Consider the following 14,180-nt stretch of genomic DNA (forward strand, 5'->3'; position numbering starts at 1 on the left):
AATTCTTATAACCAAATGACTCCTTTACTAAGAGAAAGGAAGAAAAAGGGAAATCCTGAAAAACTGAATATTTTTTCTCTTAAGACACTAAACTCTCAAAAAAACCCTGAGTCATCTTTTTAAAAAAATTAACTTATTTTATTTATTTATCTTGGCTGCTTTTGTTCGTTGCTGTGCTTGGGCTTCTCATTGTGGTGGCTTCTGTTGTTACAGAGCACAGGCTCTAGGCACGCGGACTTCAGTAGTTGTGGCATGCGGGCTCAGTAGTTGTGGTTCCTGAGGTCTAGCACTCAGGCTCAATAGTTGTGGCACACAGGCTTAGTTGCCCTGCAGCGTGTGGGATCTTCCCGGACCAGGGCTCAAACCCGTGTCCCCAGGCGGATTCTTAACCACTGTGCCACCAGGGAGGTCCCTGAGTCATCTTTAAGTCTACCCCAATCAGATGGGATGGAGGCATCATATTAAGATACAAACAGTTGTAAATAATTGAAAACAAACACCCCTCTATTTTTCACATCTGAGAATAGTAAATATTTAATTTAACACTGCTACACCTGAATAACTGTTACAGTCTTTCCTCTGGAAGACTTTATCTGATTCTCCTTCTGCTCCTGTATTCCAGCTTAGTTTAGACCCCTTTCTGCACTCACATAGAACTCTGCTTATTCTCTGTCAGACTCTTCACAATCTGTTAGTTTATCTGTTTTATTGTCAGCTGCCACTATTCTACGAGCATCTTGACTGGAGCCAGGTCATTCTGCAGTTCCAGCCGTTTACCTAGGTACTTATATAGGGTAGGAACTCAACAATTATTTATTAAATTAATGAACTAGTTAAATTAATTCCAGGGCAACATTTTGGTAATAAAATCTTTTCTTGTTGGTAATATTTGAATATTTTTAGAGATGAGATTTTTTAAAAATAGAGTTTTTAGAGCAGTTTAAGGTTCACAACAAAATTGATCAGAAATTGACAATTTCCCTTACACTTCCCTACCCACCCCGCACATGCACATCCTCTGCTAGTGTCAACACCCCACACCAGAGTGGTGCACTTATTACAATCCGTGGACCTACATTAGGGTTCACTCTTGGTGGTGTGCATTCTCTGAGTTTCGACAAATATGTAATGACACGTATTCCGTTGTAGTATCGTACAGAATAGTTTCACTGCCCTAAATATCCTCTGTGCTGTGCCTATTCCCTTCTCCCTCCCCCCAGATCCCTGGTTACCACTGATCATTTTCCTGCCTCCATAGTTTTGCTCTTTCTAGAATGTCATGGAGTTGTAGCCTTTTCAGATAGATTGACTTCTTCCCCTTAGTAAGATGTATTTAAGTTTCCTCCATGTTTTCTCATGGCTTGATAGCTCATTTCTTTTTAGTGCTGAATACTGTTCCATCATCTGGATGTACTGCAGTTTACTTATCCCCTTACCTGCTGAAGAATATCTTGGTAGCTTCTAAGTTTTGGCATGTACAAAGCTGCTATAAATTTCTATGTGCAGGTTTTTGTGTAGACATATTTTTGACTCATTTGGTTTTCATCTCATTTTGATTGCTAGATCATATGGTAAGAGTATGTTTAGTTTTATAAGGATCCACCAAACTGTCTTCCGAAGTGGCTGTACCATTTTTTCATTCTCACCAGCAATGAATTCTTGTTAGTCCACATCCTCATCAGTATTTGGTGTTGTCAGTATTCTGGATTTTGGTCATTCTTATAGGTGTGTTGGTTTCTTGTTGTTTTAATATGAAATTCTCTAATGACATACAAGAATTTTTTAAAAGATTATAAATTTATATCTCCTGATATCTTATACAAGCCCCCTACCATTTCTTATGTTTAATTAGAGTTTTTTTAAAAACTATTTTCTTATCTAATGTCAGAGAAATTGGGAATTTGCATGCTTTTTTTCAGTGGACTGGGAAAAATCTCAAGGAAAAATTACAATTCTTTCAAATATTGCAAACTTCCACAGCATATTAATTGCATATCCATTTAACTCATTTTTTGTGCTTCAAACTATGATTCATTATTTAAATATGTATCAGGAGTGTATTTTCTAAGATATTTGCATGCACAAAATTATACACATTTAAAATAAATTCTGCATGCATCCATTCAAGCTCTCCACTCGCCAAAGTTGATGAGAAGTCCAACATCATAAATTCTTCAGGACGCCCCCTCCTTCGTAGTGTTAGGAAACAGTGTCTGGGTTTATGTGAGTCTTGAAACAAAGTCTACGAGGCTATTATGGCCAGGCTACTGCTTCTCCTCATGGACATCAGTGTCACTACCAGATGCTGAACATTGGGTTGCGACTCGACTAGCCCCAGAGGTACCACTCAAGAAGTTCAGGCTCCAGAAGCTTTTTCTGCATCTCAAGATTACACCTACGTGTTACTTTCCCGCGCCACAGATATTCACACTGCTATGGTCCGCTTGACGTTCTACACCCCCTCCCCCCAGTTACAGTGCCGCAGGCAATTGGCACAAATTTTTAATGTTTATACATGCTTAGATAGCTTTCTACACTTTATCTTTTTGTGTGTGTGTGTGGTAAGCAGGCCTCTCACTGTTGCGGCCTCTCCCCGTTGCGGAGCACAGGCTCCGGACGCGCAGCCTCAGCGGCCATGGCTCACGGGCCCAGCCGCTCCGCGGCATGTGGGATCTTCCCAGACCGGGGCACGAACCTGTGTCCCCTGCATCGGCAGGCGGACTCTCAACCACTGCGCCACCAGGGAAGCCCCTACAATTTTAATATCATCCTTAGATAGGTGACTCTCAAACTTATAACTACAATCCTGATCTCGCTTTCAATGTATAGGTCTGTGATTTCAAAAATTTTCAACATATAAATCAACGTTCAAACTTGTTAGCAGCACCTGCATCTCCTGCTAGCATCTTAAAATCAGTGTACCCCCAAGTAAACCCATCAGATACAAACACACAAGCACATCTTCCTCCTTTCCCTTTATCTCTTTCTAATTCAAACAGTCAACCTCCTCGTACATGTTACATACTATTTTAGGTACTGGAAAAATATATCAGTGACTAAAATAGAATAATCTCTGCTTTTATAAAGTTTAACTTCCAGGACACTAGATAAAAAATAAACAAAATAAAAACTTGATGACTATATACCATGGCAGGTAAAGAGTAGATCAAAGGAAAAAAATAAACAGGAAAGGGTAATGTAGACTCATTGGAAGAAAAGTATTTTGTAAGATGGTCAGAGAAGGTTACTCTACTGACATGACATGTAAGCAAAGACTGTGGCATAGCTACTTGTCAGTGACTTAGACTTGAAACTTTGAAAAGTTCTTTAACTTCTTATTTTCCCTTAACTATATATTTAATTAATTTCCAATTTTGACAAAATGATCTACTGAAGTATTACCTCTACCTTATATTCCTGAAGAACCACTGAGGAAGAATGAAAATTTTTTCTTTACCTTCTCAAGAATGCAAATAAGCCTTTTAAATTTTAATTTATTTTATTGTGTTCAAAACACTTAGCATGAGATCTACCTTCTTAACAGATTTTTAGGCATACAATACATTATTGTTGACTGTAGGTATGATGCGATACAGCTGATCTCTAGAGCTTATTCATCTTGTTTGACTAAAACTTTATGCTTGTTGAGTATTCTCATTTCCCCATCCCTCAGCCCCTGACAGTCACCATTCCATTCTTTAATTCTGTGAATCTGATAATTTAAGATGCCTCATATAGGTGAAGTCATGCCGTATGTGTCTTTCTGTGACTGGCTTATTTCATTCGGCACAATATCCTTGAGTTTCATCCATGGTGCTGCAAAAAACTAAACATAAGACTACCATATGATCCAGTGATCCTACTTCTGGGTATTTATCACAAGAATTGAAATGAGGATCTTGAAGGAATACGAGCACTACTGTGTTCATTGTAGCACTGTTCACAGTAGCCAAGATGTGGGAACAAGCCTTATGTCCATTGACAGATGAGTGGACAAAAAATGTGATATATACATACAGTGGGGTACTATTCAGCCTTTAAAAAGCAGGCAGTTCTATAACATGGGGGAAAAAACCCTTAGTTTCTGAAGGTGGTAGTTTCTTAAATCTTGGTCGCAATGTGAGGTTGGAAACCATAGCAATGAACTCTTCTTTGTTTGTTGTTGAAGTATAATTGATTTACAATATGGTGGTAGTTTCAGGTGTATAGTAAAGTACAGCAAAATAATCTTAAAAAATATGAATATATAACTAGATCACTTTGCTGTATATTTTTCAGTGAACTCTTCATGCTCTTGTAAATTAAAATCTGTTTGTGTCTTGAACGTTAAATGGATCTTTTGCCTATGCATGATTTTTAACATCATGCTTTGATCATTTGGAAAACATTAGCTTAATGAGTTATTCAGATATTCCAAACATTGACACGTAACATTATACAATATTGAAAAGTCACATCTGTTAATATCACCACTGAGCTCATCAAAAAATCTTTAATGGAAAAATAATTTTTCCAAAATTTAATGTTAAATAGAAAGCTCAAAATCTACCATTGACAACAAATACTGTCAGTTGTTTCCCCCAACACGATAGGTTCACTCACTTCTTTTCTTTTCAAGAAAATGATTGGCCATATACCTAATCGTAATAACCGCAGTTTGCCAGTCATTTTTTTTTTCAAGTAAAAATGGTGTTTCGAGCAAAACCAGCTGGCTTACTTGCAACTCAATCACACCAGTGCTTTCCCTTAGAAGAACCATCGTGTTACAACGTGCAGCTGAAGTGCTTTATCCGTTCTTCCCATTTTGATACACAGAATATTAAAAGGACATTTATATAAGGGTCAAAATTTACTAAGATTATAATTGTTATTGTTTCATCAAGGATTGAGGACATTCTTAAATAAAATGGCATTGTTTATACTGCAAGATACGGCAGTAAAGAATACAATAACCAGTAGCACAGTTTGCAGCCACCACTTTTATTCTAAAGCACTAGAAGTTTTACTTACTGTGTTTTCACCATCTGGACCAATGTCAACACAATGAAAAAGGCAGATAATGTCTTATGAATATGAAAGCAGTTTGGATTTTGTGAATCCCATGAGAAGATTCTACTAGAGTAATGTTTCTAAAGCACAATTTTTGTCATGTTACTCCCCTGCTCAAAAGACTTCAATTGTTTATCATTGCCCACAGGGAATTTAAAAAAATCAAACTTTGCAACCTGGAGTGTAAATTTTACATAATCTTACATTAATTCATCTTTTCATTCCATATGCTTCTTTATGCAAACTGGCTCTAGATAAAGTTATTGCTATTCCTATTATAAACCTTGGGAGTTTGTGGTTTATTTCAAACAATTATACTATTTCCTTTGCCTGAGTGCCTCACTGTCTCTCACATTCTTTATATGCTGGTCTTGCCTTTCTTCAAGGTGCAACTCAAATGAGGCTTAAGTGGCTATTATAGATCCTTCTTCTGAAAGCACATACATAGCACTTTGAACCTCCCCCATGCCACTTATTTTCTACCTGGTAATAGCACCTCACATCCCCTGAAACCCAGTAGGATGCCTTACATATGGTCTGTGCTGAATAAATACTTGTTGAAGAAACAAGTGTTTGCTTGCATTGAGTCATTTGTTTACACGTTTCCCTGCAGCTACCCTATGAGATTGTTGGCTGAAGGTAGGGTTAATGCTTTTGTTCCCTCAATGAAGTATTCCTTGTTTTGGAACTCATTATGGTACAAGGCCATTCAGCTCACAGCCTCAATCTCATTAGCCAGTCTCTTCACCTTGGCAATTCTCAGAATTGTATAAAGTTCTGCCAACCAAAAGCATAAGGATGCTAAAATACTGTGAACTGTGTAGAAAAGTACTGATTTTTTAAAAAGTTATGTTTGAAGGTTTATTGAGGCAAAATTACCATTTAGTTAATTTCCTTGAACATCCACTTAGTTACTTAGAATAAAAGCATTACTGCCTAAAATTGTCGTTTCACTATTTTCCTTCTGGTTTCAAACTTAAATATTTTATGGACCTTAAGGAAATAGCATAGCTTGATTAGGATATGCCCATGCCTAAATCACTTAGTGTGCGTGATTATTTGACACAAGGGCAAGCTGAGTATGCTGTCTATAAATTGCATCAGAGACTGACTAAGCCTTGTCTTTGAGGGAATTTCAGAGAGCTACTTTCTTTTCACAGAAAACCCTAAGAAAAACTTACAACATGAAAACAAAACAGGGTTTCAGTTCATTTCTCCATTTATCTGTCTAAATTGGGAAATATCTCACATATTTTTGTCTTCAGGGATTGCACATATGGAAGAATAGGGTACCTGTCTTACCTGGAAGTAAATAAGAATCAGTGCCTATTTTACTTTTGATCCTTGAGAAATGTGCATCTATTTCCTCTTTAGGTAAAATGGTATAGACAGTGGATATACCAAAAGGCTTACAAATAAAATGAAAGCCTTCTATTATTAGCCACCAAATCATTAATTGCAGGGTTCAATGAAATGTATTCCAGTGTAAGCAAGTCAAACATAAGTCCTTGCTGTGCGAAGTCCAATAGTCTAGAGGACAGTCCTGCAGGTCTTCTTATCTGTCCTGTAACCAGAATTTAGGCATGTCCCCTTCAGTCTGGAGGACTTCACAACCTCTACCAAATAGCGCTTGCTCCGTAATGAGCCATCATACGGATGCTGCTGCTGCTAAAGCCACCTTCCCCCGTAGCCAGTGGAGTGGATGTCGTGAGGTGTGCCCACGGGTCAGGAGGGTGGGCTGGGCATCTGGCTCCAGTCACTATCACCACAGCTGGATCAGATTCAGCTCTTTCGGAGATGTCTTCCAGGTATTGTGGGAGGAAGAAGGGTGATCAGTTCCCTTCCAGACACCTCGCCCTGCTCAGCCTAACCTGGCCCGCCCCAGCTGTTTCCAATCATGCACACAGCCCCTTGTCGACAACATTAGCTACCAGAGAATTTGTTTGGGACACTTTCCCTTGTTTGCCGCTTGCTTCATGCACCTAGAGCTTCTGCTTCCTTTATCTGGCCCCTTGCCTTAGTTCAGAGGCCAGACTGTGCTTCCTCTCCTCCTACCTCCAGGGCAGCTGTGAACTCTGACCACCTGCAAACTTCCCCGCAGGTGACGTTCCCTTTGACTCCTTCTCTGCAACGGCCTTCAAGTGCACCTTTCAACAGCCTCTCATTCAGAGGGAAGAAAAAGATCAAATTCTGCTTTCCTTAGATACCACTCCTATAGACAGATGACATTTTTTTTTTTTTTTTTTTTTTTTTTTTTTTTGCGGTATGCGGGCCTCTCACTGTTGTGGCCTCCCCCATTGCGGAGCACAGGCTCCGGACGCGCAGGCCCAGCGGCCATGGCTCACGGGCCCAGCCGCTCCGCGGCATATGGGATCCTCCCAGACCGGGGCACGAACCCGTATCCCCTGCATCGGCAGGCGGACTCTCAACCACTGCGCCACCAGGGAGGCCCCAGATGACATTTTAATTTGCTAAAAGACGCTGGCTTATTACAAAATATATTCGTGAATTCTAGTCAGAATTCACTCATGCTATGTGCAAGAGTTTATCCCTCCACAAACGTGGATTTTCTTTGTATACCGATTTTCCCTGAACAGCAGACATTTCTATCTAAAATATCCTTTTGTCCATTTTGGGACTCGGGACATAGAAGCAGATGCCATAAACTGAAATAGTTAATGAGTAAACCAAGAAAGGTATCAGCTCTGGTTCGTTCCCGCCATGGATGTTATAGTTTAGATCATTTCCTAACCCGTGACGATTTCAGTTTTTGTTGAAAGGGTCCTGAATAATTTGAGAAAAGGTGAGGAGAGATCCAATGCAGTGGAACCAAAATGAATTGCTGAGTTAATGCAGTAGCTGCCCATCCCAAGGCAAGAATGTATATGCCTATTCTTTAAGGTTCCTACATGCCATGCCATACTTATTAGCCTACTACATTTTCTTACATTATTTGATAAATATTCTGTATGAAGAGACTTCAGTAGACTGGAATTGTGCCATGCGTAGCTCAATCAATAGAGTTAAGGTGACACGGTTTGGTGTTCCCATCCTATGGGAACACTACAAGTGATTATTTTAAATTTCACTCCTTTGCATGCCCTTTTCGCTCTAAATATTTTTATTATGTTTTGCCTAGTTGGGTACACAATGAATGATCTCATTTTTGAATGGCAAGATGAGGCACCTGTACAAGTGGCAGAAGGACTCACTTTGCCCCAGTTTCTGTTGAAAGAAGAGAAAGATTTACGATACTGTACTAAACATTACAACACAGGTAGGAGTTGAATGTTCTTCATTACACTTATGACTTGTGGTTTTATGATATTCAGATGTTTCTTAATTATAGCTCTAGGTTAATTATTTTAACAATTTATAGCTGAATTTTTTTTATAGTCATAGAGCAGAGAATGGATGTCTTTGAAACTTACGGAAGCTTTGACTCATCACATCCTGTTATATAATTGGTTTGTATGGAACACAAGAAATGCCTGGTGTTCAATTATATTTAACTGATTTCTTTTTTTGTGAAATGCCTATAGGTACATAGTAATGATGTTTCCAAAAAAGTTCCTTTAATTTCTATGTGAGCGATAAAATGTACTTTTTAACTGTCCTGTAGCTGTAAACATTGTGTTTGCTTAAAAAATGAAAGTTTTTTAAGGCTTCACTTGCCTAAATTTTTAGTTTAGCCACAATGTCATGCATTTCAAGATATTGTTACTAAACACCTACTACTCACATTGACACAGTAGCCTTTTACCTTTGAGAATAAATATCAGATACAGTCATCAACATCAAGGACTGCAAGACTTGTACATTCATGTTATTTGTTCACTTCTCTCACAACTGGAACTGGCTATTTCCGTAATATCTCTTCTAATTGCCTAATCTACAAGTTCCCTTAAACTGCCCACAGTTGAGGCATCACTCCAAAGTGGCGAGCGCGTGGCCTCCCACTAGCATCTGTGGCTGCTCTTATTATTTCCTTATAGTAACTATGATTTTTCTTGGGCTCAACATTTCCAGAATTGTGACCTGACCTTTCACTATATAGTCAGCCCTCCGTATCCATGGGCTCGCATTCAAAGATTCAACCAACTGGGGATTGAACATATTGGGGAAAAAATTCCAAAAAGTTCCAAAAAGCAAAGTTCTCCCTGTACCATTTGTTAAAGAGACCATGCTTTCCCTGTTGAATAGTCTTAGTCCTTTGTCTGAAGTCAATTGACCATAAATGATCAGTTCTTGACTTTCAATTCTATTCCATTAATCTGTATACCTTTACTTATGACAGTACCATACTTTGTGATTATTGTAGATTTGTAGCAAGTCTTGAAATTGGGAAGTGTGAGTTCACCAAATTTGTTCTTTTTTTCCCTCAAGGCTATTTTGGCTATTGTAGGTTCCTTGCATTTTCATACTAATTTTAAGATCAGCCTGTCAATTTCTGCATAAAAGCCAGTTGGGATTTTGATAGAAATTGCAATAAATTTGTAGACCAATATGGGAAGTATTACAATCTTAACCATATTAACTCTTCTGATTAATGACTACAAAATGACTTTCTATTTGTTTTGATCTTCTTTAATTTTGTTCAACTGTGTTTTGTAATTTTTAGTGTAGAAGTTTTACACTTTTTTGTTAAATTTATTTCTAAATATTTTATTTTATTTGGTTCTTGTAGATGGAATTGTTTTCTCAATTTAATTTTTGGATTTTCCATTGCTAGTGTACAGAAACAAAATTGCTTTTTGTATACTGATTGTGTATCCTGTAACCTTGCTGAACTCTTCAGCTCAAGTAGGTTTTTAGTGAATTCTTTAGGATTTTCTAAATACAAGGTAATGGCTTCTACTTATAGAGGTAGTTTTACTGCTTTCTTTTCAGTCTAAATGCCTTTTATTTAAGTGTTTGCCTAATTACCCTGGCTAGAACCTCAAGGTACAGTGTTTAAAAGAAGGTATAAAAGCAGACACGAATCAAGTGAAATAATAGACATTTTAGTACTTTGCAAGTATGAAGTGCTAATCAAATGTGAAGTAATAAGATTATATATTATTTCCTGAAATAGTACACTGTTCTATTACATTGCTTCTAGGTGCTAACAGAAAAATAAGAAATCTATTTTTCAGAAAACAATTTGCATATATGATTTGGGATCCCATTTCATTATAACTTTATAATTATATGAAAATAATAGTTATATAATTTCATTATAATTGTACAATTATACAGAAAGGTGTAGGGCAAAATTATGATGAAAACAAAATTGTGACATTTGCTGCAATAACAAAGACCTATTTTTTTTTTACCAATTACTGCATTTATTTCACAACCAATTAGGAAAGTTTACATGTATAGAAGTGCGATTCCATCTTGAACGACAAATGGGCTACTATCTGATCCAGATGTACATTCCCAGTCTCCTGATTGTTATTCTCTCCTGGGTTTCATTCTGGATCAATATGGATGCTGCTCCAGCCAGGGTAGCCTTGGGCATAACCACCGTGCTGACTATGACTACACAGAGTTCAGGATCACGAGCTTCCTTACCAAAGGTAAGTGTGCTAAATGGGCACACATGCATATTTGCACTAATATGTATATATATCATTATCCATTTTGGCCAGATCTTTTTCAGTAGTATTTACAGTTGGTCCCTGATTTACCATGGTTCGACTTAATGATTTTTTTGACTTTTATATGGTGTGAAAGTGATAGGCATTCAGTAGAAACCGCACTTCGAGTTTTGAATTTTGATCTTTTGCTGGGCCAGTGATGTGTGGTATCTGCTCTCATGATGCTGGGCAGTGGCAGCTACAGCTCCCGTCAGCCACGTGATCAGGAGGGTAAACAATGATACACTCACAAACCTTCTGTACCTAGACAACCATTCTGTTTTCCACGGTCAGTACAATATTCAATAAATTACATGTGACAGTCAACACTTTATTATAAAATATGCTTTGTGTGTTTTAAAGATGTGCTGAAATAAAACATAGGAATACCTTTTTATGCATTTAGCAACATAGCAATAGAAAATTATTTTCTTTTTCTAAATGAAAAAATTTCTAAGAAAGAAATTTCTACTGTCTAAATTAAGTAATCCTGTCTGACCTCCAACAAGCTTCACTATTCTTTTCATTACAATGATGTACGTTAATGTAATAAAATCATATTCACTTTCCTGGTACATTTGATGCTATCTCCCTGCCATGCCAAGTAAATTATAAATCTGCTGTCATGGCTTCCTTACCCCTTACTATGAATTGCATTCTCTGGCTCAATTTATTCAATTAAAATGTCTAAATAAATAAAAGTTGATGACAGGATATTTTATCACTAAAAATGTTACTTACTATCGGAAGAACTTGATATTTAACAGTGCTCACTGTGCCTTGCTAAGATTTAATTGTTGTCTTTCAAAATAAGGTTTACTTTTATTAACACATAATTGTATTTTCAAAATGATCTATATCAACTAGTGTTTTATAAAATATCGTCCAAATGAAAATTCTAAATCTGTTTATAAGATTAAGTGCTTTTTTATATGCAGATAAATGTCTCAAGGGCTCTGAGTAATAGTTGAAGTTCCATAGTCAATTTGTAAATGAAATTGCCAGTTTACTCATCGATTTTTTTCTCCATGAGCTAAACAGAAATGAAAGCTCATTCATTCCATAAGTTGTTACCCAGATAGTGGGGCACTTAGTGATTCATTTAAGGAAATTACAGTTTCTGTGAGGTAGGGCAAAAAGGCATCTGGATACAGAGATGAAGGCAGAATTGGGAGAGCATGAAGGTTTGGGTGGAGGAAACAGAAATAAATTAAAAAAACGGAACAGAGACTGGAGTTTTTTTTTGTGTTTTTTTTTTTAAGGAAAGAAAGGTCTGAGATGACTTCATAGTTTTTCTCAAGAAGTTTTTTTTAAAGGCATTAATTTCACCATGATCTCAGGGAAGGAATAAATTTTCAATCATTAGCTCAAATACACACATAGATATATACAAAACCTCTCCATCTCTCAGATCATAGAGACACTGGAAATATGATAACAGATTTAAAGAACTGATTAGCAAACAGATATCTTAAGAGTTGGTGATTATATCATCTTAGGCTTTGTGATAGTTAAGGAATGAGTTATGTACAGAAGTTATGTACATTAGAATTCAGGATGACAGATGCTGAAGTCTCAGAATAAACAAGAATTATACTATTGGATGAGATCATTCAAAAGAGTAGAATTCTCTTGAAAAATGCAATCTTGATTCTGCGATTTGGAAAGGCAAGGGGCGAGGGCTCACACTTGCATTTAGGAATAGGAGTCTGAAACCACGCACCTTAAGATCTGCTATTCTCAACCTCACAAAAGAACCCTCAGATGCCTGAAAATCTTGCCATGGAAACATCCACCATTCTTGTACTGACAAAAATCCAGGAAGGAGGAAAACAAAATTAAATTCAGGAAAACAATACGGGATTATCAGACACAGGAGGAAGAAACAATAAATCACTAATTTATGATAATCGCTTAGTGTTCTGTCCAGGCTCTCTGCCAATGCATCTCCTCTAGATAAGAAGGGGCTTGGAAATTGGTCAAGTAAGACCCAAAGTAGAAAATCTCAGAGAATGTACTTGAGCCAACGCCTTGTGAACTACAGACCTGAGATTCCTCGCTGATATTTCCTGTTGCACTGGCTTCTGCGGTGTCATGAATCAGGCATGTAATAGCCCACAGCAAGAAGACTCCTGTGATTCATTTCTTGGAACTTGGAGCAATCTGACATTTCCACAGTGCCTGCATTAGGTGGCCAGAAGAGGGTGACAATGCATCCCGCAGCCAGCATTTTTTCAAAGTTGCAAAACTTAGGAACACTTCCTAACATTGTGTATTTGGAGGAGAGTGAGTGAGAAAAAATGGCAGTGATCATAGAGCCATATCATGGAGGGTTTTATAGAAGTTGGTAAGGATTAAGTTTATTTTGGATGGTGTTTGGAAGAATCTTAATAGGAAGAGGTAAAAATGGAAGCAGAGATACTTCCAAGAAAACTATAGCTCAGAGCAGAGGATGGTCTGGCTAGATTGGTAGTTGCAGAGACGGAGAGTAGCAGATGGATTTAGAAAGAGGTAGATTTTTTTTTGAGAAAATCTCAAATAGAGATGAAATAGACAGGGTTTGCTTATGAACTGGACTTTGAGGAGTAAGGGAAAGGTGGGAGTCAAGGGTAGCCTTAGGCTGAGTAACTGGGCAAGTAGTGGTAGTAGTTACTCATGGGGAAGGTTGGGGGAGGTAAGAGTTCTATGATTGAACATGTTAAGTTTGAGATGTTTATGACGGTCACATGGAATCATCAGAAAGGACACCCAAGCCTCAGACTTCAAGGAGTAAACTACAGATGCATAGGGAAACAGACCAGAGATGGTTCTTCTCAGAGTAAAAGAAAGTCCAGAAAGAGGGGGAAAGAAGATATATTTGTGGTTGGCCCTCCTCCTCCAGTTGGAAATGGACCTGCATATTCAAAGTCCCTTCTCTCCTTTCCTCTTCTAGGGCCATCTCTCCCCCACATGCAGAATAGGTTAGACAGCTCAGTTAAAAGCTAGACCCACTCACCGCAAAACTTTTCTCCCAAACTCGTTGAGATTCCCAACATTTTGTGGGTTTTTGTTTTAGATGTGAAAAGCAATCCTCCTTGGGAGAATTAGATTTTAATCAGGGGTCAAAGAGAGGATAGTATTAGTCACTGAACTATTTTTGAGTATATATTTGATTTACACTAATACATAGTTAAGATCTTGGCACTGAGGGAATTATATTTTTTATTAAGTATAGGGATGGGTAGGAATAGAGGAAATCATAGGAGGGACAAAATATCATTTTAATTTGTAAACTATGATTCTAGAAAGAATTGCTTTAGGGAACTCTGGGAAGATCTGGGTATACAGCAATATTTTTCCCCATTCAGTTTGTTTGTGAAACCCACCAGGAGTAGCTTTTTGAGAGGACAAACTATCTTTTACATATTTTTATCCTCAGAGCCTAAATCAGTACATGATATGGGTCTGTTGAGTAAATGTCATGCAGATATTTAAAGACAGTGTGAGCTTTTAAACTTTACTCCATAGTTA

At 37.6% G+C, this 14,180-nt stretch overlaps 1 protein-coding gene across 2 annotated transcripts in view; it reads left to right on the forward strand.

Annotated features, from left to right (window-relative positions):
- GLRA3 (glycine receptor alpha 3) overlaps positions 1-14,180 on the forward strand; it is a gene marked incomplete at both ends in the record, with an annotated part of 162,464 nt that overhangs the window by 116,173 nt on the left and 32,111 nt on the right. For both annotated transcript variants that reach the window (XM_082621169.1, XM_082621168.1), the window contains 2 exons: positions 8,189-8,326; positions 10,396-10,610. In XM_082621169.1, the coding sequence (XP_082477295.1) occupies positions 8,189-8,326; positions 10,396-10,610 (353 nt within the window). The remainder of the gene's footprint in view (positions 1-8,188; positions 8,327-10,395; positions 10,611-14,180) is intronic.

Source organism: Mesoplodon mirus, assembly GCF_964341445.2.
Source record: "Mesoplodon mirus genome assembly, chromosome: 1".
NCBI lineage: Eukaryota > Metazoa > Chordata > Mammalia > Artiodactyla > Ziphiidae > Mesoplodon > Mesoplodon mirus.